Source organism: Ochotona princeps, chromosome 21, assembly GCF_030435755.1.
Source record: "Ochotona princeps isolate mOchPri1 chromosome 21, mOchPri1.hap1, whole genome shotgun sequence".
NCBI lineage: Eukaryota > Metazoa > Chordata > Mammalia > Lagomorpha > Ochotonidae > Ochotona > Ochotona princeps.
This window is the reverse complement of record NC_080852.1, coordinates 29,889,702-29,917,587: the sequence shown is the minus strand read 5'-3', so window position 1 is coordinate 29,917,587 and position 27,886 is coordinate 29,889,702. Positions and strand designations below refer to the sequence as shown.

The window sequence follows — 27,886 nt, the reverse complement described above, 5'->3', positions numbered from 1 at the left end:
CTAGGGTGTCCAGCTGAATTTACAGTTTTTTTTTTTAAAGATTTATTCATTTTATTAGAGCCAGATATACACAGAGGAGGAGAGACAGAGAGGAAGATCCTCCGTCCGATGATTCACTCCCCAAGTGAGTCGCAATGGGCCGATGTGCGTCGATCCGAAGCCGGGAACCTGGAACCTCCTCCGGGTCTCCCACGCAGGTGCAGGGTCCCAGTGCATTGGGCCGTCCTCAACTGCTTTCCCAGGCCACAAGCAGGGAGCTGGATGGGAAGTGGAGCTGCCGGGATTAGAACCGGCGCCCATATGGGATCCCGGCGCTTTCAAGGTGAGGACTTTAGCCGCTAGGCCACGCCGCCGGGCCCGAATTTACAGTTTTATAGTTCATACTTTTACTAGCAGATTTCTCTTGTTGGGAAAAAATAAATATTTACCGAAATGACTTGTTCTCCTTACAACCAACACCATCTCCCTTCTGAGCCGGGGGTGTGGTGGCGCATCCTTCCTGACGCCATGTTGCCATTCTCAGTCCTGTCACCGCGCTCTGCTCCTGGGAGCGGCGGAGTGTCACCCTTCCGTCTGTATCCGTGCCCCCTGGATCTTGCCAGTTGTTCTCATCGTGAACTGGGGGTTTGGTCTGAGCAAGGGTATCTCTGGCTCATCCATGCCTGAAGCCAGGCCTGGCACACACAGATGCCAGGGGCCTGGCACTGGCAGCCCTGAGTCTTCCTGTGTGCTGACCGCTTAGTGTGAGTTCTCTCTTGATCCTTGCAGTGCCCACTGCAGTGTTAGTAGGAAGTAGATTGCTCTCAGTGTTGCCATTTTGAAGACCAAGGATACACAAATAGCTTGGTTGGTCATACCCCTCTGTTTAGTGTCATTCCTTTCTCTTTCCTTTGGCCCTTGGGTTGAAAAATAAAACGATGAAAACATTAAAAGAATGAACACGGCCCACGCCCTGGTCTGTGCTGGAATGGGTTACCAGACCACCTGCTCAGGCCAGACCCTGGGCCACTCAAGTCCCTCCTGTAAGATGCCTGCTTGTAGCCTGCACACATCTCCCCATATCCTTCACATCACCTCCGAGTTACGTGAAGTACCTTATGCTGTATGAATGCTGTGCCAGGGGTTACTAGATGGTTTTAACTGGGGAATAACAGGAAGAGAGGTTTGCTAATGCTCCGTGTGGATGTGATGTTTTAGAACAGTGCTTTGGTCCGAGCTTGCTTGGAGGGCGCAGGCCCATGGAATGCTGCTGGTTTAAGTGCTCCACTTTGTGTCACCCACTTGAGTGAACTGTGTCTAAGCCTCTCAGCTTTGAGGAGTTTTCATATTTAGAAATGATCTGAGTCCTAACTGGAAACTAGAGAAACAATATATTATTTCTGTCGCTTTGCTTTTCTCTTCTGACCTTGTCACTTCCTAATCAGTAGTGTGAAGGCAGCTGAAGCCAACAGTGCTGAGGGGGATACGTTCAAATAATTGGACTTCATTATATTTAGCAGAAAAAGAAAGTTTTATTCAACCAGATAATGGACTTGTAGCGATTTTTTTAGTTGATATTTTATTTTTAAAGCAGCAGCCTTTTATAATTGTATGGTTAGATGTCATCTCCAGTTTAGCTTAGAGAAAAAGCAAAGAAACAAAACTAGTTTATCTGCAGTTCCAGTTTGATTTGATAGAGAAAATAATATAGTTAAGCTCATTCTGCAAATGTTGCTATTTTGGAAGTTTTACAGGAAGAAACTACATTATTATATTCTGAATCCATTGGTACAATAGTTAGGCAGGATGGCAGTGGTAACATTAAACATTGTCAGTAAACAGTAGAAAACAGAAGTTTGTAGCTGTCCAGATTTTGAATGTTTGCATTACTTTATTGTTAGCCATTTAAGATCCCCCCCCTTTCTTTGGTAGAGGGGGATAGGCAAGTTCATTTTGTAAAAAACTTTTCATGTTATAATGAATATCAACAGATAGGTGCGGTTTGCTTGACTTTATTTAGAATGTAGGTGTTGTGTAAAATGAGGGGAGAAGGGTGTGGTTGGTACTTCCTTGCAGTGCTGGCTTGGGAGCGGGGCAGGTGACCAGCAATGGCAGGTGCAAGTGGTGCAGAGGTGGTTGGAGTTGAACATTTGTAAGCCATGTAAAGCTGCCCGGCTTTTCAGTAAGGGTTTACACTGGATGTCCTTCAGTCCTTTTCATCATTGTTCACGTGTTTAAATAGTATATATTTTCATTTGTTTCACTAATTTTTATTGGCACATTCTTAGTAAAATCTATTCCACAAGTTTAAAAATCACATTATGCATAACTTATGGGTTTTTGTTTCCCTCTTTGTTTAACTCAAGCCAAGGAATATCTATTAACAAGCAAGCTTCAGCTCTTTTGGAAAATAGAATTCCTGGGCATGTTAGCTTACATGGCAGCCAGCCTGACAAGAGTAGTAACAGGTGTGATGACATGTGCCCGTGGCCCACCCCTGTTTCTGTGGTCTGGCAGCCATCATGATTTGGTTTCTTTTTCTGTGAATGTTTCTATTACCATGTTTGTACTTCAGTTTCTGTAATGAGTGAATGATTTGTGGTATCCTTCCTATATTCTTTTCATCTAAAGCAAACAAAGTCCCTCCCTCTGATTGGTGGGTCTGTGCTTATTGCTGACAGAGCCAGGAGTGTGTTTCTTGTTGGGAGAGTCCGCAGACACTGACCAGTCCAGCCATGCAGCTGTTGTGAGAACCCTTGCGTGTGGAGTGCTGGGGGTGTCTGATGGAGCGCTTCCAGCAGTGGGAAACGTGCTGCTGACTTGTGTTCACAGCTCCAGGCAAACGGTAGCTCTGGTTACTTGTGTGGGGTGAGTGTTCCTAATCAGAAGCTTTGAGATCCAGAATACTCCAAAATCTGAAACTTTGTGAGTGGCAACATGATGCCACAATGAAAATTCTGTAATTGATCACATATGATGTGTTACAGTAAAAACATAAGTGCACTGAAAATCTGTATGTGAAATACAGATGAGCCATGTTTAGGTTTGGATCCTGTCCGCAAGATCTGCATGTGCCTTTGGGGCGAAGGCTCCTGGGCTTGTCCCAGGACAGCACCTTCCCTTCATCCCTGACCTTCAATTCTGTTTTCTGTGGAATGACCTCATTACCTTGGCCAGGATTGCGGCAAATGACAACTGAGAAGTAAAATCCTTTTCCCGTTTCAGAGTATTAACATTCTCATTTTCTTTCTTTTTAATACTATGGTGGGAAAAGCAGGAGCTGTTTTTGTTGGCTTTGGAGCCTGGATAGCTACTCCCTGGCTGGTGTTCTCCCCGTGAAGGGAGTTAATTTATCCATTCATTGTGCAATGGCAGGACGCTGCTTTAAGTGAATAAGAAAACTGAACGAGACAGTTACCCTCCTTGCCCTGGTGGGGCTAAAGTTTTCTTTCTGCCATGTTTTTGCTTTAATAAATAAATGCTTTCCACTGCTCAAAATAAAGTGGTATTGTTAACCTACTTTGATTGTTCTTAATGTTTTTGGTGCCCTGACTAGACCTATCATAACAAGCACATGTCTTCATTTTACAGATATATGGAGTCTCGGAGTGATCTTGTTCATGCTGGTGTGTGGGCAGCCACCCTTCCAAGAAGCCAATGACAGCGAGACCTTGACCATGATCATGGACTGCAAGTACACAGTGCCCTCCCATGTGTCAAAGGAGTGTAAGGAGTAAGTTTACAGAGTGGGAGGAACCTTGGTGCATTGGCATGTCCCACGTATTGGAGGGAACTGCAACTTCAGACATCTGAGCTACTTTGCATTTTAAATTAGTGTCTGCTGTTCAGAATATCTGGAGAAAAGGGCAAGGTGACTTGAAATTTAACACTAGAGTACAAAATGTGCTAAATTCTTCCCATAAGTACACCTGTTCTCAGAAGTCCATCGCACGCCTCTCCATCCTCCAGGAGTGGAGATGTTACCAAGCAACTGCCTTTCCCTCAGCAGACAGCAAGACTGCCCAGATGGTTTTACGTTCTAGAGAAGGGTTGGGGTCATTTCCTGTTTGACTGGATGAACAGTGTGTTGTTTAGGATTTACAGGCATGCCTCGGAGTCTCACTTCACACGTTCCTCCCCCAAGTGACTGAGCAGTTCTGTTTTGGTTTATGTGACTGCAGGAAGCATTAGTCAAGTAAGCTCAAAGTCTGATGTCCTTGTTCAGAAACAGTGATGGAATAAGCCTGTTAGAAATCGGCTATTTCTTCCAGATTGTGAATGCTGGTTTTGAGCTCTGCTAAGAGTAAAACCACTACTTGAAAGGATTTTGCTGTTTTAACAGTTTTCAGTTTCTCAGCTGGTAAGACTTTAGGAACTTTTTCTGTGATCCGAGTGCCTTCTTTGGCGGACGTTTAATAACGTATGTATTTAAACCCCACATTCACCTTCTGGCTTCTCCAATTGCCAATGTTGCGGCAAGGATCTGTCTTACAGGATTACTGTGAAAACCAAAGGAATGTGTGTATATACATGTAGTTTGTAATTCAAAGAGTATCTCCACAGTTAAAAGAGGAAAACATTTATTTGTAGATTGGCTTATACTACTCAAAATGTATGCATCTTCCCGTCATCCAGCCTAAGGAATAGAACAGTTATTACTCTCTCACAAGCCATCTCTGTTTCTCCTGTCAGAGTTAATGCATTTTGTTGAACATACTCCTGTTTGCATTTTGTGTTATCAGCCCTTGCTGCACGTGTGCCATCTCTGAGTACTTTATGGCTTTGCATTTTTTTTAATGATTTTTATTTTTTTTCTCTAATTTTATTTTATTAATTACATTGCATTATGTGATACATTTTTATATGCACTGGGATTCCCCCTGCCCCTCCCCAAACCCTCCCCCAGTGGTGGATTCCTTCACCTTGTTGCATTTCCACAGTTCAAATTCAGTTGACATTCTTTCATTGGAGGTATTTACCAAGCATGAAGTCCAGTATCTTAGTTTCCTGGTAAGTTTAATGGTTTCTTGTTGAGACCATCTCTGATCTGAAAGTGAAGCCAGCAGAGTATCATCCCAATCAGTTAAAAGCCCCAACATAATATTTACAACAATTTACAACATTATGGCATTAATTGACATGGTATTGATTAACCAATATGTTAATAGGAAAATGCAGGTTCTTAACCACAACCTGTGGCTTCTTCATAGACATTTCAGTTTTGGCTTATATTCAACCATGTTCTATACACCTTGAAATGGCTTAGATTGCTATTCAGCTGTCTCATGCCTATTTTAATTTTAGCATTTAGCAGTTTATAGCATTGAAGCCTAATTTCGCTGAACCTGGCTGTTTTTCGGGTGGTCTAACTCTATAATTCTAACAGGACATATGTCAACAGTTTTTTAGGAGGGATGTGCAGAGAAATCTTCAATACCCCAGTGAGGAGTAACTAATCTTTGTGTCCCACCCAGTGAGGTATAAGTGCATCCCTGTTGACCGTTTCCTGTCTGTTTCTAAGCTTTCCTTGTTGTTCTCTATCTATTCTAGTTTTGTTTGTTTGTTTGTTTTGAGGGGTTTCTGGAGCGATCCTGATGGTCATTACGAGAGAGGGTATGGCTTTGCACTTTTTCAGTCTTTATCTCATTCATTTTCAGGGGTTGATGAGGTGGTGTTTTTCCTCATTTGTCTTCCCCCACCCCCAAAATATGGAAAGTTATATTTTAAGGATTTTCCTGTTTAATCACATACAACATATTTGTATATTAATGTAATAAAATTTATAGTTAATCCTCATCTTTATTCTATTCCTAAATAATACAAACTTCTTGGAAGGAACACTGAACTAACACCTATTATGTTAGGTTTTTTTTCTAACTAACTGCACTAATTAGATAATTTTTACTATTCTGAATACCCAAAAATTATTTATAATCACCAGATGTTTGGTGGGAATTTTGTTCACCTCTCCAGCTGGGAGCACACATTAGTTATTTCTGATGTCTTTGCTGATGGGCTTTGTTGGCTTTCATCAGCGGTGTGTCGCATGTCCCGCACTCCGGACAGCGAGTGTCTGAGTGAAGCATCATGGCGACTCTCCTGCCCTCAGGGAGGTGGCGCTGCCCATCTCTGGCCGCCGTGCGTGTCCTGCCATCTGTGCCAGCTGCTTTGGGAGCTTCTATTTGTTGCAATTGGGGCATGTCAGGGCTTCCTGGTTCTGTTTGTTGTTGTTGTTGATGTTTTTTTTTTTTTTTTTTTATGAATTTGGAAAATTCTCAGCCATTTATTTTCAGATGCTTTTCTCAGATTTAGAATTTTGGTATTTTCATCCTACATTCCTTGTGTTTTAGTTTCTTTTCTGTCTGCAATATGTAATTACTCAACTTTTTCTTTAGATCAATTTTCTTTATGTCCAGTTTAAAATTCGCCCCTTTAGTTTTTTAGCTACAGTGGTTATTTTTGACTTATGGAAGCCCGTTTACCTTTTTCTGCAGACTGTAATGAGAACAATTGCAAAAAGCCCTTTTACTCTTTGATATGTTTGTTGTCTGTGTCTGAAGATTGCCGTGGGTCCTGACTGTGCTCTGTGGTGGGCCACTGGGCTGTCTTCTTTCCTTTGTGGGTTTTTTTTTGCCTGTAATATTTTGTTACTCTATTTGGGGAATCCCTTGAAGTCTTGTTTTACATTACATTCCCACAAAGACTGTTTCATTTGCCTTGTGTATTCTTATATCCATTACTTGTCCAGGTGTACTTGCAGAAGAAACAGTTTGATGCTAGTTTCAGCAGGTACACCGCATGGATGTTGTTAATTTGGACCGTGGGTCTGTGAGGACCAGCTGTGGTTAGACGTGTATGGAAGCAGTTTTCCCTGCGCATGCGCACTGTCAGTGCTGACCAGGGCAGGCGCATTTTCTTGGCTCTCTGGGCAGTGTGCCGCTTTCTTCCTCTTCCTCACCCTCTCCTGAGGCTGGCTGCTGAGCTCTGCACTGGGACAGTCACTGGACCACACACAGGTGGCTGCATGCACTGGCAGGTCAGCCACGGCCAGCATTGCTGTTTGCCTCCTTAGGGTCCTACTTTTGTTTGCTCAGTTATTTTGCCAACGTAGTGCCGTTCAGAAGTACTTCAGCAAGTGTCTTAGGTGCTGTGGAGCTGTTCCCGTCAGCAAGATCCTTTCCCTGACAACAGGAGGTGGCTCAGGCATTCTTTGTCATTGATGATCATCGAATCTCACCACTAAGCGGACACTTGATTCAAGCACAGACGGTCAGACCTAGAGGGAATGCTAGATGATAGGGCGTTGTGCCTTCTTTCTTTGACAAGTAATGCTGCCCCTAAACTGTCGTCATTCCTGCGGGGGTGTTCAGTGACAGGAGCCAGCACCGCTAACCCTTGCAGACGGTTTGCTGTAGCTGTGGTCTTCCCTTTTTTCCAGCCTGATCACCCGGATGCTGCAGAGAGATCCCAAGAAAAGGGCCTCTTTAGAGGAGATCGAGAACCATGCTTGGCTTCAAGGAGTGGACCCCTCACCAGCCACGAAGTACAACATCCCCCTGGTGTCGTACAAAAATCTCTCGGAAGAGGAGCACAACAGCATCATCCAGCGCATGGTGCTGGGCGACATCGCAGACCGAGACGCCATCGTGGAGTGAGTGCGCTGCAGGGCAGAGCCTGTGGGCTGGAGCTGGGCCGCTCCCCTCTGGCATTCCTGGGCTTGTGCCTGGTGCAGTTGTAACCTGTCTTGTTTTTGTACAGTGAACAGGTTGGCTATGGTAGCAGTGGCTGTGAACACCGTAGGCTTCCTCCCATGGGAGCATTCTCCTCATGTCGGGGTCCACTAGTGGTCCCCAAGGCACGAGTCGGGTGTCAGCATCAGAGTCCTTGGCCTTGGGGGTGCTGGTGCGTGAGCCCAGGTGCACAGTTGTCAGTGGCAGCAGAGTGACTGCACTTCCCACACAGTTTAGAAGTTTACTCACTGGTCTTCCGAGGCCTTGCTGCAGCAACCTGTTAATTAACACTCTCTACAAGAATTTAATTAAGTCCTTTAAAAGCAAAGTCAGACATTAATAATCTCTATGGAGTTTACAATAAAGGCTGATGTAAAGAGGCAGTGGCTTCTTTCTGACGACAGTTAACTCACATGACGGTTCCAACTCTAAAAATGTGAGCATTTCCATGGAGGCAAAAGCTGTTTAATGTGTGGCGTGAATGGTTCGACATAATGCAATAGTAGAGAGCAGGTATATTCTGGTAGGTAACAAAAGTGGACTGCGCTGGCAGAGCCACTCTGGCAGGGTTGGGGATCTGGCTTAGATCCCCTGGAGGAGGAGGGGCTGCATGCTGAGCCGTTGTTGCCCTGAAGCCAGCAGCCAGGTGGGGGCGCTGTGCTCCCTGAGGAGGGCAGTATGCAGGTGCATGGGGGAGGAGACCCAGGTTCTAACTCGGGTGCATGTGGAGCTTCCTGCAACTTTCTAGGGGGCTTTGGGGGTATTCACAGATGGACCCATACCTGCTTGAATGACCTCAGCAAGCACAGCCTTGGCTGCTTCTGTTACAGACACTTTGGGAATGTGTAGAAAATGGTTTTCCATTTTTGAGTAAAAGGCAATTTGTATCTTCCTAAATTGGCCTGATTTTCTTAGCTTAAATGCAACATGAATGTAATGGTGTCGTATAGAACTGTTTGATGTAAACTGAGCTGTAATTCCAAAGGGAAACACAGCTTGGATGGTGCGAGTGCCTCCTTCCTCCCACCCCATATCCCAGGCGTGGTGGGCACTAGAGAACCACGCGGGCGGCTTGCCGCTCCCTAAGGAACAGGCTACTGTTCTGAATCCCCGCTGCTCCTCCAGTTTGTCCCCTGCTCGCTAGGCAGCTACCTGGGCCTGGCTGAAGGAGCCTTGCTTAGGCCTTGGGCTTTGCTGTCTCCATTAGTTCTGGTCCCACTGTGCATCTCGGAAAATTTGATTTCTGCTATTGTGTCCTTCCTAAGTGTTCCTCTGTGTTTTAACTGACTGCAGATGGCTTCTGGGCCGTGCAATCCCCCGGAGCCCTCTCCAGCCAGCTGCAGCAGAGTGGGCAGGGCTGAGGGCCTGGATGGGCTTAACGCCCCCACCCTCTGGCCAGTGCAGAGCTAGCTACAGGAGGTGTTCTGTAAGATGACTGTGTTTGTTTGATTTGGTTTCTGTTTTTAAGTGCTTACTTATTTGAGATACACACAAAGAACAACATTTACTGGTTCATTTCCAAATGCCCACAGTGGGCAGGGCTGGGGGCCAAGGCTTTAGGCTAAGAGCCAGCATTCGATCCTAGTTTCCTGTGTGGGTGGCAGGCACCCATGAGCCATCACTTGCTGGCTCCCCATGTCTGCAGCACCAGGACGCTGGAGTTAGGAGCCAGAAGTGGGGCTTGAACCCAGGCACTCCAGTGTGAAACACAGTCTTAACTGGTACATTAACCACTAGGCTAAGTGCCGTGGCCCAGCATTACTTTCTCAATGCATGAATGAATGCATTGATTTTATTCACAGAAGAATTTAATGATGACATGCCCTTAACAATGTGGCAGTTCCCCAGGCCTGGGAACTTGTCTTGTCTTGGTTTTGTTCTCTTGTGAAGCACACGGGCAGTGCGGCAGGCAGTCACTTAGCACTGGACGTGTGCATGATGTGCTGCCATGGAAGCTCTGTGCCCTTCCCCGGGCCCCAGATGCTGGCATCCCACTCCGTTCTGTCAGCGGCCCGCACGGCCCCTCGCCAACATGGACGCATTTATGCAGTCGCTTTTTGAATTTCAAGAGTGACCTAAATTACTACTGACTGGGTTTTTCTGGGTTGCATTTTGCCTGCTTTTAAAGATTCCAAGGCACGAATGTCAAATCGATCGCACTTCGCGTGAAAAGCAGATCTGCCTGCGAGGCTCAGGCTACATCTCCCTTTGCTTTCTTCAGAGCCCTGGAAACCAACAGGTACAACCACATCACAGCCACTTACTTCTTACTTGCTGAAAGGATCCTGCGAGAAAAGCAAGAGAAAGAAATACAGACCCGGTCTGCCAGCCCCAGCAACATCAAGGCCCAGTTCAGGTGAGAAAATGTCACTCTTACCAAATGAATCTCAGGGTGGTGGGTTCGTCAGAGTGGTGATGGCCTTATTGCTTCCGCCAAGGCTGCCGTGGAGCAGGGGCTGTGCCCGTCAGCCTGGCCAAGAAAGGCCCTTCGGAGAAGCAGTGTCATGCCAGGCTGTTTTCCTACACAGCTCAGCTCTTACGTGTGTAATTGGGGCAACTTCGGTTAATGTCGTGTTCCAGGAACCTTTTCCCTCGGTTACTGTGAGCTAGTTCTTACAAAGGTCTAGGGTGTCCCTGGCTCCCTTGCGGTCTTAGATCAGCTGGGGAGCCGGCAGCCGCTCACCTGTGACGTGAGGGTGGCAGCGCTGTGCCGGGGGACAAGGCCAGAGTGCGGGTGTGCGGGAGGCCCCGGGCCAGGGCTGCCTGCTCAGTCCTTCCCCTCCATGCTTGAGGCAAGCTCTGTCCTGGGCCCCCGCCTCTCATTAGAAGTCAGTTTTCATGCCTTTGGTCTTGGGCAGGTTACTTACCTCTGTGTGTCCTGATTCCTTTGGAAAGAAAACTGAATCAAAATGGCCTGCTTCCCAGGCCTGGGTTTCCTCCGAGTGGCAGTCAGGGGAGTGACCAGCTGCGCATGGGCACTCCCAGGGAACTCCACTCCCTGGCTCGCTCATTCACAGTTCTTAGAAGAAGAAGAAGAAAAAGATAGTTATTTGAAAGGCGTAATTAGAAAGAAATTGTATCCCCTGGTTTACTCCCCAAGTGGCTGGAGGTGGGCTGTCTGAAGCCAGGAGCAGGGGCCCAAGAACTTGGGCTTCCTCCACTGCTTCCCCACACTGTTAGTGGGGAGCAGCTGGGACATGAACTGTGTGGGATGCTGGCATTGCAAGCAGTAGCTTAGCTTGCTGTGCCACAGTGCCCCCCACTCCGCCCCCTTCATGTTCTTGCCTGTGGTCCTGTTTGTCTCTGACCCGGACATGGCTGGGAAGATGAGCAGAGGTGTGCTCAGTGACGCGACCTGACGTCAGAACCATGTAGGCGACCTGGCAGGGCACAGAGGAGGGAGAAGGCTGCAGGTTGGGAAGGATGCCTCTTACCATTTCCCTGGAGCTTCGGAAAGCTAGAGGTTGAGCTTGGGTAACAACTTGGTGTGAGATGCAAACAGTAGCGTGTGGCCGGGGCTGCTGTAAACGTCCTGATTTCCGGGCAGCCACTGCCCCCTTGGGCTGGCGGGACACGCAGCACAGTGCATTCTGGACAGGGGCACAGCCTCATTTTCAGATTCATGGCGTTTTTGTCAGTTGGGATGTGGCAAAGTTTGCTTACATTTTTTGAAACTTGATGATTGGGTTTTGTAACCGGAGAAGCAGAGAATCGCAGGTGCCAGTTGAGTGTTGCCTTTTCTCCTCAGTAGCTATTGAAATTCCTTCGAGACTTCCCATTTGTGTTTGTAAACACTGAGCTTTTACACCATCAGGTAAAGCAGGAGCCCTGGACGCTTGAGGTGAGTGTCGCTGGCCACAGTGGCCCTGTGAAGGTTGCAATCTGAGAGGCCAAAGCACAGCGCCCGGGCCCGGCTTCTGCTTGTGCTCGCCCACAGTGCTTCCCTCGTGGGCAACGCTTTTGCACCGAGGCGGTGGCTCGGCGTCTCCCCCTTCTTTCCTGACAGTGACGCAGCTGTCTGGCCGTGTCAGCCCATCGCACCTCTGGGCTCCTTGCTCATGTGTACAGGACGGGGAGTGGGTTTGCAAGGCTGCTGCTTCCTCTTTTTGTGAAGTCTGTGGATGTCGTCCCAGTCAGTTTCAGCACATGTCCGTTGCTGGCACCTGCATGTGACCACGTGGCTTTTTCTGTTTCTGATCTGTTACACAGGCAGTCTTGGCCAACTAAAATCGATGTGCCCCAAGACCTTGAGGATGACCTCACGGCCACTCCTTTGTCCCACGCGACCGTCCCTCAGTCTCCTGCACGGGCTGCCGACAACGTCCTCAATGGCCACCGGGGCAAAGGTGGCCTCTGTGACTCGGCCAAGAAGGATGACCTGCCCGAGTTGGCTGGCCCAGCGCTGTCTGCCGTGCCATCCGCCAGCCTGAAACCCACAGCTGGGGGCCGGAAATGTCTGTTCCGGGTGGAGGAGGATGAAGAGGAAGACGAGGAGGACAAGAAGCCCATGTCCCTGTCAACCCAGGTGGTTTTGCGCCGGAAGCCATCGGTGACCAACCGCCTGACGTCTCGGAAGAGCGCGCCTGTCCTCAACCAGATCTTCGAGGAGGGGGAGTCGGATGATGAGTTCGACATGGATGAGAACCTGCCTCCCAAGCTGAGCCGGCTGAAGATGAACATCGCCTCCCCGGGGACGGTGCACAAGCGCTACCACCGGCGGAAAAGCCAGGGCCGCGGCTCCAGCTGCAGCAGTTCTGAGACCAGCGACGACGACTCCGAGAGCCGGCGGCGACTCGATAAGGACAGCGGCTTCACCTACTCCTGGCACCGCCGGGACAGCAGCGAGGGGCCCCCCGGCAGCGAGGGCGACGGCGGGGGCCAGAGCAAGCCGAGCAACGGCAGTGGGGGCGCGGACAAGGCCAGCCCCAGTGAGAACAGTGCTGGTGGGGGCAGCCCTGCTGGAGGCTCGGGCGGCAACCCCACCAGCACCTCAGGCTCCACGCGCTGCTGTGCTGGCCCTGGCAACTCTATGCAGCTGGCATCGCGCAGCGCCGGGGAGCTGGTGGAGAGCCTCAGACTCATGGGCCTGTGCCTGGGCTCCCAGCTGCATGGCAGCGCGCGCTACCTCCTGGACCCACAGCACGGCCTGGCCTTCTCCAGTGTCAAGGTCCAGGAGAAGTCTTCGTGGAAGATGTGCATCAGCTCCACGGGCAACGCAGGCCCGGCCCCTGCCGTGGGGGGCATCAGGTTTTTCTCTGACCACATGGCGGACACCAGCACCGAGTTGGAACGGATAAAGAGCAAGAACCTTAAAAACAACGTGCTGCAGCTACCTCTGTGCGAGAAGACCATCTCTGTGAACATCCAGCGGAACCCTCAGGAGGGGCTGCTGTGCGCCTCCAGCCAGGCCAGCTGCTGCCACGTCATCTGACGGCCCGGCCGCCGCTCGCTTCCTCCTCGGCCTGGGGAAGGGTGCCTTCACCCCCTCCAGCTCTTGGTCTTACTCGTTGAGAGTGGGTGTTAGGAGCAATTATTTATTACCTTTTCCTTTTCCTCGCCCGGCGAGGTGACAATGCATGGTCTTTGTGCATGCTGCTAGACGCTACCTTTCTTTTGCAGCCGACAAGTCTACTGTGTAATTTTTACATTCAGAATTTTAATGTGGATGATCAGGATTAAATCAAAATGTATATTTGGAACCTAGTATCCCTGGAGCGCTTAGAAATTTGATGTTCTGAACTTAGCGAAAACAATGCCTTTGTTTCTGTCAGAAATCTAAATTCCTGTCCTGTGACACAGTAACTCTATGGTGTCTGAGACAGAACCAAAGCAATAATGCTGTAAGGCCCGGGGCCCGAGCCGAGGGGCACCTGCAGGGTGGAAGCCAGCCAGGGTCCCGATGCCACCGGGAAGGCATGTGGCTCTGTAATATGGGAGAGAGATTCGTAAGGCAGCCGCCCGTGCCACCCAGCCCCACGAAGGACGAGCAGACAATCTTTGGTCATGTGGAGAACTGCTGATGTCTTAGCTCTGCATGTCTGGCCCTCCCTCCTGTGCGACACTGGCACAGAGGCAGAGGTGCCCACATGGGCTGGCGAAGTCACAGCTCCATAGAACAGAACTAGACAAAACTTGCAGGGTTTGCTTTTTAGGAGTTTGGTAATTTGGTTGTCTCTCTTGTGATTTCCATTCCATCCTTTGGCTCAGCTAGCTATGGAAATTGGCTCCTTAAAAAATACATATAAAAGGGTAGAATTCACATGTAGAGCAGACAGAAATGCACAAAGCCTGCTTTCTAACTGTTTTCCTAGAAGTCTTTTTCCTCTGCCTTCCTGCCAGCACAGTAATCGCAGAGCTCTGGCTCTACAACTGTCCCTGCATGGAGACCGTCTCACCAGCCGTCACCTCCGGGATGACACGCTCTCTGGGATGGTTTGTCTGGGAGGAGCCTGGTACTGTATGCCACGCTGTGTCTGGAGGGGTCATCCAAGCAGCGCTTGGGGGCACTGGAGCCCTTGGCACCTTGCAGCCCCTGTCACCCCCTTTTGAGTGGGCAGAGCACCAAAGGAACGGGTCACCTTGACCCAGTCTCTCCCAGGACATGGTGACTCTGCTACTTTGGGACTGTGATGTTTGACTGGGCACTCTCAATTTCACAGTGTACTTACTTAGCTAAGTAAAGTGTCACTTCACTATTTTTATTTCTAGTCCTAGGCAAGCTATGTTTGAGCTAGAGCTCTAGTTCCTTGTGGTATTTATAACCGAAAGAGGTGAGAATAGACGTGTGGGTGAAGCCATAGGACACACTGGCTTAAATCCCTGAGCAGGGATCTTCTAAAGGGCCAGAAGTAACATGTGTGGTTCACACAGATAGTGTGACATCTCTGTTAAACGTAGCAGAGAAGTTTCTAAAGGGCATTGGCAATAAACTCTTTGTTGCAGCTGTTTTCCAAGCAATGTAAATACTTTTTCCTGTGACTTGGGAGAGCCTTGCGATGGCACCTTTTAACTAACCTGTATGTGTTTGGTTCTCCGTGGTTTTTTTATATTCTGATGTATATATGGTGCTCACTTTAGGATCAGCAGTGTTGGCCATTTCTGCTGCATAGCTGTATCATAGCCTTATTAGTTGGGTGTGGTTGGTTGCCCCCTGGGTGTGTGGATGTCCGTCTGAGTGGTGTCTTACCCTCCCTCCTGTTCGTCAGTGGCTGACTGCATGTGTCGTGTGTCACAGTATGTCATGTGAAAGGGAGCGAGAAACCATGACATTCAGATACTATTGGACCAAACTACTTACTTGCTCTAAAGTCACTTGTACCCCTTAACCTGTCTTCAGAAGTTGCATAGTTACAGTAGTGTATAAATTAAATATTGTGGAAAAGCAGTTAGTCTTGTATTTTTCTGTAAGTGTGTGTATATATATTGTACATATATATAAAATTATGTACTTCTGGCAGTTCTGTCTGTATTTAAAGATGTGACAATCTCGACACCGATTTTAAGAATAGCCCTGAGGCTGAAATGAATGATAAAGCTATTTCCATCTGGGAAGAATTGATGTAACGAGTACAGAATTATCAACTGATTGGGTCAGTTGCTTCCAATGTTGGTTGTTTTTCCTCACTATGTGAACATCGATGGGTATGTGACAAATGGGGGGAAAAAAACGCCCAAGTAATAAAAAGTGGCATATTGGTGTTCAGCAATATAACCTGTGTCCCATGTGGCGTATCTTCTGTGTTCCAGCGCACCCACACCCGCCCTGCCAGATGTTTATGTGCAGGAGGGAGCTGGGCCCTCCCCCGCAGCGCATGCCCCCTCTGCGTCAGCAGCCCTGGGCGCCCTGCCTGCTGCTCCTGTCATCACTGCTCCCTAGGAAGCCATCAGAACTGGCGCCAGCCCCCACCTTCTGTTGTGAGTACTCACGTGCTCTGCCCCGCCCTGGGGGTGACCCCGGCCCGTCTCCCCGGCAGCTGTGGGGATTTGGCTCCGGCCAGTCTCTCCTTTCTCTTGCATCAGCAATCGCTGCTGCTCTCCTGGACCATTCCTAACAACAAAAACAGACATCTTCTGTCTCCAGCTGTCATCCTGATTTTCTGTTCCTTTCCTCCACTGTCCACCACCCAAACTGTTTTGCTTAAGGTCAGCAGGACTCACTCATGCTAACTGGTCAGTTTTCGAACACCGGCTGTACTGAGGTGTACTTCCTACAGCACCCAGCCCAGCAGTTGTGACATTCAGGTTGCATCACTTTCACTCCAGCTCCCTCCGGGAAGTCAGGTGCACAGCACACACTGTTCTCGATGCCACTGCGCGGTGGTCAGCTTCCAAGCCCCCTTGTGTGCGTGCACACACCCTCCACCCCCTTTGGGGTCCTCCATCACTGCCCTCTGCTCTTCAGTCCCTAAACTTGGAATGCCCCAAACCCTGACTCCATGCCCTTCTCCCTCTGTAGCGCAGCGTCTTGTTGAGCTTATCAAGGCTACTAGCTGTCTGCTGGAAGAACCCCAAAACATACTGAGCCCTCCGTCCCCGCCAGGAGCACCGAGTGGCAACAGCCTATTTGACTTCTCGGTTTGGATGCTGCTGATCGACCACGATTCTCCCAGGTCCTTAACCATTCTTCCTGCTTAAGCCTTACTCAGAGCACCCCATCTTGGCAGAGGGCCACTCCAAGCCCTCGGCGGTGTCGGCCGTTTTGGACTGGCCAGAAGTTGGGGCTTCCTTCCCCCTCCCTGGAGAATGTGCTATTTTCATTTTCACATGTGTATACATTCTTGCTTCATGTGGCCAGTTTTCTTAAAGAGATGACCAATTGAGGGGTCACAGCCACTGAGTGCAGGTCTGCCAGCAAGATACATCATCTTTTTGCTTGTCTGAAAAAAGCACTTCATTTACAAAGTGTTTTCATTGGGTATAAAAATTGGTGGGTGGACACTGGTTTTGTATTGTCTAGAGCTGGGTGTTGCTGCACTCATGTAAAGAAGTTCAGTACCACTTTGCCACCCAGATACTGGGAGTCACCTAGCTCCTCTTGGGCTTGGCCTTGGCACTCTAGCAGGGCGGACCCACAGCGGCCTGCAGTCTGGGCTAACCCAACTCACTGGCTGAGAGGAACACGAGCCTCCCGGGGCACCCGGGAAGTTCTGAGCATTGCTCAGCCTCACGCCCTCCCGTGGGCCTCTGCAGGCCCACGCAGTTTCGCTACACGCAGATGACCACTGCTTCCTCCGGCTGCGGGTGTCTGAGCTGTCGGTGCGGCTCTGTGTCTTTCCTGAGAATGTTTACATTGGTTCCTCCTTGGCACTCACACTGCTTCCTCACTGCCACAAGACCACCGGGCCCTGCCCCTGGGCTTCCCCTCCAGCCAGTGAGCCAGGCAGGCGCAGGGCTTACCTCGCTTGGGTTCCTGTGTGTTCTGTCGCTTCCCGTACTTGGCTTGCTTTTCCAGTTAAGGCAGAAGGGCCAATCACGCTCCCCTCACTCCACGTGAAGCAGGGCTGACCTCCAGGCCCAAACTTGTCCCAGACTAGATGGCCTGGTCCCTGTGTGGTGGCCCCCAAGACCCTAGGCTGTGCCCTGCCCACACTGACCCTCCCCTCCCCTCCTCTCCTCTCCTCCCAGGCCGCTGCCCTGGCCAGCCTTCTAGGGCAGGCCCAGGGTGCTGTGCTGGGGGCCCCGGGTTAATTCGTAGGGCCACTTCACGTTGACTGCCGCCGGGGTGGGTGCCACGCAGCCTTTGTGGACCCCTTCCCAGCACCAGAAAAGCCAGACAGGCCCTTCCCCAGCTCCCTGGAGGTTCCAGAGGTTCCAGCCCCTTGTGTCCCCTTCTCTTCAAGCTGCTCAAGTGGGGTGTGAAGGAGGCCTGGAGCTAACTGATCCCTGAGGCCCCGAGGTCCCTGGTGTCTGGCTGTTTCCAGAGGCACCACAGCAGGTCCTGCTCTAGTTGGGCATGGATTTGACAATCCCCGTCCTGTGGCCTTGGCCTTCCTGCTGGAAGAGCAGGAAACGCAGGGGGAGAAGGCAATGGCCCGGGCACCTAGCTTACCTCTCAGACGTGGGCACGCTATGGCTGGGCTCCCAAGCTGGGCTGCAGGGCTGGGTAGCCCTGATTGCTTCTGCGGGAACACGAATGGGGTTCTCAGGCCTCAGCCGGTACACCCCTAGTGGGGGATTGACAGTGGAGCCGTTGGGACAGACAGCAGGTCCCTGCCTGCCTGCCTGCCCCTGCAGAGACCCAGGGTCCATGTCACGGGCCATGACATGCAATGGCCGCATGAAGAGGCGGTAGGCTGCGAGGTGGATCTTGAGCTCAGCTTAGCTCAGCTCCAGGCAGGTGAGTCGGGCACGTGTGACAGTTGGGGCAACCAGTCCCTGGCCACCATCCACAGCCAGGCTCAGCAGAGTTGGAGGTCTGGCTGCTCTAGGCCTGGGGTGCAGGGCCCTGCCCAGGCAGGTGTGGCATGGGGGCCCTCTGGAGCCTTGGCAGGGCAGTGTAGAGCTGGTGGCCACAGGGTGAAGGGGCTGCTCCCTGAGGCTTCCCGATGGCCATCTCTGGACCTCGCTGACAGCTGGCCCCAGCACTCAGGTGCTCTGTGTGGGAACTGGGCCGATCCTCTCTGTAGGCTGCCAAGGATCCTGGCCCATGATCTGTGTCTGTTCCCTGTGAAAGGTGAGCAGGCAAGGGCTTGGCATCTCCAGACCCCTCAGGTCTCCTAGTGAGGCCGAGCCCCACCCTCTGAGCTGCAGGCCCTCATCTGAGAGGTGCAGGGCAGGGACCTGGTGCCCATGCCCTTGACAGCCTTACCTACTCGTCACTCCCTCACCAGGCTGTGGATGAGTAGGGGTCTCCCAGCCTTTGGGGACAGGGTGGACTAGGGGTAACCTGTAGCCTTCAGGGTGTTGGGGGAAGAACTGGGGTACGTTCTCCCTGGACTGGTGGCCACAGCGTGGGGTAGCAGTCAGAGGTGGCACAGCCAGGTCACCAGTGCGTCAGGTCAGTGGCTGGGAGAGCTGGGGGCAGGGGTAGGGCAGTGTTTTCAGATGCTGAGAGCTACCCAGGGGAGCAGACTGCAGGCTGGCCTACTCCTGGCTGGCTTCCCAGGGGTGGTTAGAAGACAAACCCGAGGGACACTGTCCCCTAGGTATGCCGGGGACCCTGAGAGATCAGCCACAGCAATGCAGCCTGACTCATCCCCGTGTCCACCAGCCCCAGGGGTGCTCCTGGCTGGGCTCCAGCTCAGGCACAGGTGCAGATGCTGCGCAGGGCAGTCCCGAGGGCAGGGAGGCTGGGGCCTCCAGGACCTGCTCTTCACCACCAACCTTACTCGTGTGGTTGTCCCCTCAAAGCAGTGTGGCGAGACAGGGATCTGGGGTCAAGGCCCTTATTTGAACTCTCCTCCCCCAGCATGCACAGGAGCCAGGTCAGGATGGAAGCTCTGGCCCTAAGGCCTCAGGCCTGTGTTGGTGGCTGCCACACACCGACACAAGCCTGTTCTGGAGACCGCAGGTTGAACTGGCCCACTGCTGCCTGGGGAAGGGCAGGGCCAAAGGCCGACTGCCAGGAGTCCATGCCGAAGGTAATGGCAGTTGGTGAGACCAGGGTTGTGCCCAGAGCTGGCACCAGGCAGGAGCATGCTGTCCCCTTACTTGCCCACCTTCCCCTGGGCCCCACAACCTCAGCAGCCTGTGCCGGTGGACAGCAGGAGCTGCCCTGGCCTCCTGGCTCGCGCTGCTGGCAGGATGGACAGGAGATTGGCCTTGGCTCCAGGGTGTTCCTCGCAGCTGGGCCATGGCCAGGGGCCTTGCAGTCATGGCCTCTGCTCATGAAGGAGGAGGACAGCATTACCAGATGGGCGAAGCCCCCTCTGCAGTCTCCAGTCCTATGACAGAGAGTCTGGGCAGCTGGCCCATGGACTGGCGTGGTGGGTTTGGTGCACTTGTGACCACAGCCCAGTGCCCCCCAGGGGAGAGATCCATTTCAGCTGCCACCTCTGGTGCCCGCCTTGGGCCAAGCCCCTCCTCCGCCACCATCTCACCACTGCACGAGGCACCGCCTGATCTGGGGCTCAGAGCATGGGAAGGCACGCAGGAGCAGAGAGGTGCAGGCTTTAATAGCTCAGTGACCACCGTGTGCAGGGTAAGTTTGCTGACAGAACAGGAGTGGGGGGGAGGGCGAGCCAGTGGGGTGGGGGCGCCTCAGTTCACTCAACTGCAGGACCCAGCGGAGCCCACCTTCGCCCCTGGGCTTCTATGACATGCACGGTGCACAGGCAGCACCCTGCCACAGTTGCAGGGCCATGGTGAGGTCGGGAGTGGCTGTCACCTTCTGTGAGGTCACGGTGCAGAGGAAAGTGTGTGGGGCACAGGAGGGACCTGCAGGGGCAGGGCGGCTGGCGCTCAGGTCGTTGTCTCCTGCCTGGCTTCCTTGGGCTCCTCCTTGAAGTTCTCGGCCACAAGCTTCATCTGCTGTTGAGAGAACACAGGGCCCAGGTGAGCCTACAGGTGAGCTGCCCTCAGCTGCTCGGGCAGGCGTGGGCCTTCCAGGAGCTTATCTCCATCTGGGTCTCCCTAGGGGCACTAGGGACCCGGACGAGAAGCAGAGTGGCTGGCACTTGAACGTGTGCTGCAGTGCGGGATGCCAGCATCACAGACATTACAGAAACCTCACTGGCAGCACCACAGCAGACGGTGAGACACTGATGTGGCTGGCAACTCTGCTGCCTTGACGTCCAGGAAGAGGGGTGTGGGGGGCAGGCCTGGGAGAGGACACGGTACTGCCTGAGGGGCACGACGTTGGCAGTGTGGCCAGGGCAAGTCTGTGCACAGGGATAGCAGGGCTGTGCGTGGGGTGGGGCAGTGGTGAGGGCTGTGGTGTGCGGAGCCCCTGGCCCTGGGCTGACATGCCCAGTCCTCATACCTGCCACAGCCCCGCAGCCCACTCAGCACCATCTCCTGAGAAGGGGATGCTCTCGTGGGCCAGGATGGAAAGCCCCTGCATCCACAGGCCTGTGCGCTCCCTGCCTCACTTTGACCTCAGGCGGCAGTCGCCCTGGCTGCAGCTTGGCCCTAGTTATGAATTGGGCTGAAGACACAGTCACAGATTGCGGTCACAGCTATTGACTTGAGCAAAGACACAAAGACATTCTGAGTGTAAATACTGCAGGAGCCCTGAGCACCGCAGGGCTGGGTCCACACTACACACTGCCTGGCCTGCGCGCAGAGGGGTGCCCTTCTGCCTAGATAAGGACCCTGTTTTCTCTGGATGCTGTCTCCTGCTAGGTTGCCTGGGTAGGTCCTGGAGGTCTGTGGCGTTTTGGGAGGTCCCATCCCTCCTAAGTCCGCTCTAGCATTCATGGGCAGATTTGAGCTGGGCCCCTGCAGGCTGGGCCCCTCGCCCTTGTGTACCCACCGCCCAGCTGGGCTCACAGGACTGCTTCTGATAGGCAGACAGGGGTGACCATGCAGTCACAGCACAGTGCATTGGCAGGTCTGCACACGGGAGCTGGAGTGTCCTGGCCCTGTGAGTCCCAGTTACAAGCCTAGCCATGCAGCATGCAGTGGCCATGGCTCTCCCGTGAGCCACTTCCTTCTTCTGCCAACTTGCCTTCCTAGCGCTTTGGGTCTGAAGGGAACCCTGACGGCAGAGCCGGGCTCACAGCCGAGCCTGGCACAGGGGTCTGCTTAAAGGCAGAGAACAGGAATCTTCCTAGAACCATATGAAATTAAGGGCTAGATAAATGAATGCCCTGGAACACTGAGGACAAACACCCCCAGCCTGTCACAGGGTCCTGTGGCCACACTGCCCTGGCATTCCATGGGGGAGGAAAACCAGAAAGGGGATCACAGGAGGCTTCTTTTGGGGTGTGCTGCTGCACAGGGCTGCTGTGAGAACCCAGGTCATCAGATGACAATGGGTGACGGGGCACCAGGCCTCGCAGCAGCTGCAGCAGGCAGCCCTGCTTGCCTCTAAGACCAAGCCCTAGTAGACCCTTGGGGGACTGCCCTGCCGTACCCCCATTTGCTCTTGTAGTGTGTTTGTGGTGGCTCCCTACGCCCCCCCACCCCCCCTCCGAGGGCAGTGCCTGAGAGACACAGAGTCTCCTAGGATAAAGGCTGGGCTTCCATGGACTACAGGCCACGGAGATGGGGGAGGGGTGAGCCAGGGTCCATGGTGTGGGGCTCAGATACCATCACCCCTCCACATCCATCCTAGAGCAAGGCTTCTTTCAAAGCCACAAGCCACCCAGCCTAACATGGCCTCGTCAGCTGGGCCGAGTCCATCCTCCCTCGCCAGCGGGGCTCCACTGGCCTCACTGGAGTTTGGTGGTCCCCAAGCAGGGCCAGCCTCTGAGACTGAGGGACACCTGGGGTGCAGCTCAACTTCCGGTGCTGCACGGCCTGCTGGGAGACTCCTGCAGCTGCAGCTCAAACATTAAGCTGGGTAGCGTGGCGCTTCTGGTCCACTGGCCTGGCCCTAGGTGGGCATTCAAAGGCCACGAGGCCAGGGAGGGGCCCTGCACTGATTCCGTACAAGAGCAGGCCAGGCGCTGCAGCCTCGGGCTTGCCCACAAGGAAGACAGACAGAAGCAGACATGTTTGGTGCTAGCCTGGCCTCTGAACAGCTTCCCTTGGGTAAAGTGACTGCTTCCTGCTGCCATGGGCTGGCTCTCCAGGAAGGGGCCATGGACCCTGCACCCTGTGACAGAAACGGCAAAGTGACGAGGACCTGTAGCTGCCATAGCCCAGCTGCAGCCCCTCCCAGACTTCGCTTTAGGCTTCTGATGTGGAATGAACCTCAGGGAACACTTGGTCCTGTGGCCACTTAATCCTGGGACCTGGTCAGACGGAGTCCCTGGTCTACGGGGCACCCAGGACTCTGCATTTGTAACAAGCCTTCATTTCACACTGGCCCTCGGCTCTCTGAGATAAGCAAGTTGGGTGCCCATGACCCCCCTCCCGGACCACACCGTGGCTCTGCTCTGGGTGCTGTGGGGCCCAGGCTGCCTCCTGCGGCTCGGCTCTTGGGCTCTGCTTTTTAGTAACAGGCTAAGGAGTGAGTGGGTGGGGGTTTCTTCAGAAAGCCTTAATTAAATCTTTCATGAAAATACATGCAGAATAATACACACAGGTTTTCCAACTACACTCACACAAAAATTCCCCCAACTCCTGGTCCTGTGGGCCTCCCCCCTGGCTGCTGGAGGCCAGTCACAACATGGCTAGCTTCCCAAGGGCAAGTGATTCAAGAGCGAAAAGGCAGCCAGCTGTCTTCCGCCCCCCCCCCCCCCGCCCCCGTAACCTCAGAAAAGACAGATCACCATTTCTGCAATATTCTACTGTTATGCAGATCAATCAAGACACACACTGTGGGGGCAGAAAACATCACTGGTGGCCATCTTGAAAAAAAAAACCAACAACAACCATAGTTATAGAACTATTGCTTTATCAGGAAACCAGGGCTTGGGACAGGATCGTTTTCTACAGAACTTTCCAACTTTATCATCGGATAACGACACGCTGCACAAAAGGACCTCTCAGACGCCAACATCTGTGGCTGCTCAAGATCCTGGCATGAAACAGCAGAACACTGACAAACAACCTACCCTCAGGCCCTGGGACTCTCAGTCCTCCCTAGATTCACTGTAATAGCTAAAACAGGCAGCTGCTGTGTAAATAGCTATTATACTGTAAAACTAAGGGAATAATGAAAAAAAAAAAAAAAAAAAAACCCGTATATTTGCTTAGTGTGGCGGCAACTTTGTTTTTGGGAAATAATTCTGTCCCACAAAAACTGTTTAAATTTCATGACCTGAAATTCATGGATACATACAGAATACAACTCAGCATTTGCTGGCTTGAAGCATCTGTGTTTTCATTTTGACTTAGGTATGCATTCACTCTGATGTTACTATTTACACCTGCAGGACCATCACTTGTGTGATTATTTTTCTTTAATTAGATGGTATTTTAAAATTCTTAAATCCAAACATTTCTTGTATTCTACATTCTGTGCTTACATGAAAAAGAGAAATGACCAAATATGCAGTTCTCATGCATTTGCAAATCTATATTCCCTAGTCTATCAATAATTATATTGTCAGCCCAAGCTCTGCATGCTAAACTCATTGCATAAACTACTCAGCCATATCCTTGAGATAGTACAGCATTAAAAATCCATGGAAAAATACTACTGTTTATTCTATTAAAAATATGTTTTCCTAACACTTTGAATTAGCATTGTGGCGTACATTAAGCCACCACCTGCAGCAGCAGCATCTCATACGAGCATCGTTTTGGATCCCAGCAGGTCCACTTCTGATAGAATTCCCTGCTAACACACCTGAGAAAGCAGCAGAGCACGGCCAAGGGCTTGGGCCCCAGAACCATTTGGGAGCCTGAGCTACAGCTCCTGGCTCCAGCCTGGCCCGGCCCTGGATGGTGCAGCCATCTGGGGAGGGAGCCAGTGGAAGAAGCTAGCACTCGCATGCTCTATAACACATAAATAAGTTTCTAAAACCAAAACATTAAAGTGTGATTTCCTCTATATGAGCTAATTAAAATTTTTAAACAATAATTTATTTTTTCTGTTGTGGTAGATGCATATAATGTAAAATTTAGCATCTTAACTATTCTTACAGTATATGATTTGGTGGTGTTAAATATGAAGGCTATTCAAAAAGATCATGGAAAATTCAAATCATTATGCATAGTTTCTATAAAACTAAGATGGAATGACTTTTTTTGGAGCAAAATGAATGTGTTTCTAATTCTGTTCTCCATGAACTTTCTCAAGTGTCCTCACATACAGCATTTTTATAAGCATTCTAACATTCTTAGAAAAACTCACTAAGGCACAACTCTTTCCTCTCTGCATTAGATGGAGCGATGTTGACAAGTACATCTCAGCCCTTGGAGAGCAGCGACCTGAGGTCTTAGTCTGTGGAATGACCCCTCCAACTCACAAGGTTCCCGTCCTACTGATACAGTGGCCAGGAAAATGCTGAATCTTATTTCAAAGCCTACTGCACAATTTCCAGAAGGAACACTAAGATCTGGCTCAGAGTTGGCCATGAGTCATAGATCGGGGGAAAAGTAATACAACGCATTTTACATTCTGCTTTGGAGGGAATCAATGAGGTAACGAGCTATTCATACACATTGTTTTCTGGGGAAGACTAAAAGGATGAGAAGGCTCTCAAGGGGCGCGGTCATACATGAACGTCTGAACGCCTCTGCGCGCTGGAGAGTCCTTCTCTCGCGAGAACACGGAGCGCAGAGTTCAGAAACCTGCCCATCACTGCTAAGGAGGCACTGCTGCATTGCCTGCATGTGTTAGCTGCCTTTCTGGCCACCGAGCCCGGGGCCAAGGCACAAGTGGTTGAGGCTACAGTCTGGCTTGCTGTGGGGTTACATCCAGCTGTCAGGAGACACCCTCACTCCTGACATCAGTCTCAGTCTTTTTTGAACAAGATTTGGATCTGAGCTTTCTCAGGGTTGGGTCTGAGGCCCATGTTTGGTGTGCAAACCCAATGGCTCACAGTACGTTCTGGCCCCAGGAAGGCACATGGTCTGTTTCCATTTTTGCCAGGGAATCTATTTTAAGACTTTTCTTATGTCGTGAAAAGGACATCATTTGTTATTTATTTAATGTATTGGCTTCTGAACTATGTGTGAGTCAACAAACTCAGTTTGATTAACCAGAGCTTTATCCACAGTCTACTGTGCGGGAGGGGTCCTCTCCCAGGTCCAAACACGCAGCAACGGGCACCAGGTCCCACGTCCCACAGTGTGCAGAAAGCTGTTCCCAGGCAGCAGGGTCAATGAGACTGGCCACAGAGCTGCCAACAAGCAGGGGTGCTTGGGAATCCTGCCGCAATCCAAGGTGAGAGGAAGAATGAGACAAGAGGCTAATGAGATGCAGAGGAGCCTACATTTGTTAGAGCATTAGTCATATTTAAAGAAGAGTTGTCATTCATCAACTGTAATGAAATCTGTCCAGGAAATCCCTTTGCCAGTGGGCAGTGGAGAACAATGACCCAGGAGAACCGTTCTGTACAGTCCATGTTGCAGGCATAGTTGTCGAACAATGCCTGGCTGACAGTCCACCTCCAGGACGCCAGGCGCTACTCTCCTCACTGCCACGCCCGCCTGTGTTAGGGTCATGCAGGCAGGTGGGCCTGCTGCTAAGCCCTATACCGTCGGACTCTCTCCTCAGGGTCCTGCTGTCCTTGTTGGGTCAGCGACACCTTCCTCCTCACCATCCCTGTGTCCTTCTGTCACCCAGCTCCAGCTGTAGGTCTTGCAATGTCTCCTCGCAGCCTCACTGACCTTTGAGTGAGGCTGTCTGCAGACCCCCTGGTGTTGGAGAGACTATAATACCAGAAGGTCCAGTCTCCTGTCCAGCAGCTAGCTGCACAGGGATGAGAGAAAAACAAGAAGAAACAGAGAGGCCATGGCAGAGCCAAAGTCTCCACATGGGTTATCTTTTCTGGGATGCAGGTTACTGGCCCTGGACCTGAAGTGGGCCCACAGGAACTGGGCCACCACTGGTTCAAGGGCTCTGACCCTGACACTGCTGCCTCCAGGGTTTCTTATAGGTCAACCCTTCGCTTGGACTCAACATTTCATTCCAAACTACAGGTTGGTGGGTTAGGATGTGCTGCTGTATTTCATGATCTCATTCTGCAGCACCTCATTGAGTGCTGTGAAATTCCACACTTTCCATTAATAATGCATATGTATATATTTATCACATCTTGAAAACAGACATAGGAAAAGTTCAGAGGCTCTTAGAAAATGTTGGAAAAATGACTCCAACACAACCAACCCTAGAAAACAAAGACAGTATTTTGTGTGGGTTGGCTCCGCTGGCCTGCTGGTAAAGGGCCCCGTACCTGATTTGAGACCCCTAGAGTTATAATCATCATAGAACTCCTGTTTTGTTCTTTTTACTAGTTTCCAAGGCTGTGCGCTTGCTCTCGCTTGCGCTCTCTCTCTCTCTCTCTCTCACTCACTCACTCTCTGTTTCTCTCTCTCTCTCTCTCTGAGGATCCAGGTGAGGCCCTGCTCCCTGGCCAAGTCCGTGCCAGACACCAGGAGGGCTGGCTGCCACAGCTGGACAAGCAGGGGCCGTTCTGGGCAGGTGAGTCCCTGTGTGCCACCCAGGCTGTCCAGCTCTCAGATGATTTCTGGATAAGGCTCCTTTCTGTTTTTAATTGGATCTTTTTTTTCTTTTTATTTATTTATTTATTATTTTAAATTCATTAATTACATTGTATTATGTGACAGTTTCATAGGTTTAATTGGATCTTAAAAGGAATAAGTATAGAATAAATCAATTTGAAAAGAAATAAAGGGCACTCGTGGCTGATATTTACTGTCTAAACCTCCTCCTAAAGGGCTCAGCCATCCAAGCCTGCTCATTTGAAAATGCCCTTTGCAGAGCAAATATTTTCCCCAGCTTGCCTCTCACCTTCAAGTGCATCTAATTTGCCTATACATTTAGAAATACCACGGTTTCTTACTGGACAGGAAAACCCTTCTAATTTCTGGTCCACTACTACATACACTGCAGCAGAACTTGGTCTAAAATTTGCGTGTTCTTAGGACTTACTTGGGCAACCCGGACTGACTTTGCTGGGGACATGGGGTGCCGAGCAGTAGGAGGAGCTTTCCGAAGGTAGGGCCATGGGTCTCACCTTGATTTAGAGAATCACAATTTTCAAGGCATAGGATCAAGTGGAGTACCTGTCAGTCCCGTGCAAGGACGGATGACTTCAATCTACCCTGCTTTGTCCCTAAAATGGGAACTGTGTTAAAAGCAGCAGTGGATATGTAAAGGTAACAGGTACAAGTACCAGCCATTTCTGTTGATGGCAGCGATTTCTCAATGGCAAGTGCTGGCTTCACATCACTCACCAGACACAGCCCAGCAACGGCCTGGGGATCAGCAGGGCTTACTCTGGAGTGTGTTCTCAGTGAGTGCTCTGTGACCTGGAGTCACAGGGCTGGCAGAAGCCCTCTGCTTCTGTATGTGGAGGGAGCCCTGTGACCCAAGGCTGTGCTCAGCTACAAGACAGGAAGTTCAATGTCACAGGGAGAGAAACGAGGAAGAAATGGAGATCCTGGAGACGCCACTTGCTTAGCCAGTTGGTGCAAGTTTCTGGAAGCCCTACACT

At 51.1% G+C, this 27,886-nt stretch overlaps 2 protein-coding genes and 1 long non-coding RNA gene across 5 annotated transcripts in view; 1 reads left to right on the top strand and 2 right to left on the bottom strand.

The window, feature by feature from the left end:
- The window catches only part of SNRK (SNF related kinase), a 46,315-nt gene extending 32,747 nt beyond the window's left edge, over positions 1–13,568 (top strand). For both annotated transcript variants that reach the window (XM_058679045.1, XM_058679046.1), the window contains exons 3-6: positions 3,571–3,712; positions 7,418–7,630; positions 9,931–10,065; positions 11,919–13,568. In XM_058679045.1, coding sequence (XP_058535028.1) covers positions 3,571–3,712; positions 7,418–7,630; positions 9,931–10,065; positions 11,919–13,140 — 1,712 coding nt within the window. In that variant the 3' untranslated portion in view covers positions 13,141–13,568. The remainder of the gene's footprint in view (positions 1–3,570; positions 3,713–7,417; positions 7,631–9,930; positions 10,066–11,918) is intronic.
- A 2,116-nt stretch (positions 13,569–15,684) lies between these two features.
- On the bottom strand, positions 15,685–17,925 carry LOC131482872 (uncharacterized). Its single transcript, XR_009247363.1, has 3 exons — positions 17,758–17,925; positions 17,106–17,151; positions 15,685–15,756 (listed from the first exon to the last, which is right to left on the bottom strand). It is a non-coding gene; the product is annotated as an uncharacterized LOC131482872 (long non-coding RNA).
- A 1,878-nt stretch (positions 17,926–19,803) lies between these two features.
- Positions 19,804–27,886, bottom strand: part of ANO10 (anoctamin 10) — a 111,965-nt gene continuing 103,882 nt past the window's right edge. For both annotated transcript variants that reach the window (XM_058678398.1, XM_058678397.1), the window contains exon 13: positions 19,804–20,177. In XM_058678398.1, coding sequence (XP_058534381.1) covers positions 20,109–20,177 — 69 coding nt within the window. In that variant the 3' untranslated portion in view covers positions 19,804–20,108. The remainder of the gene's footprint in view (positions 20,178–27,886) is intronic.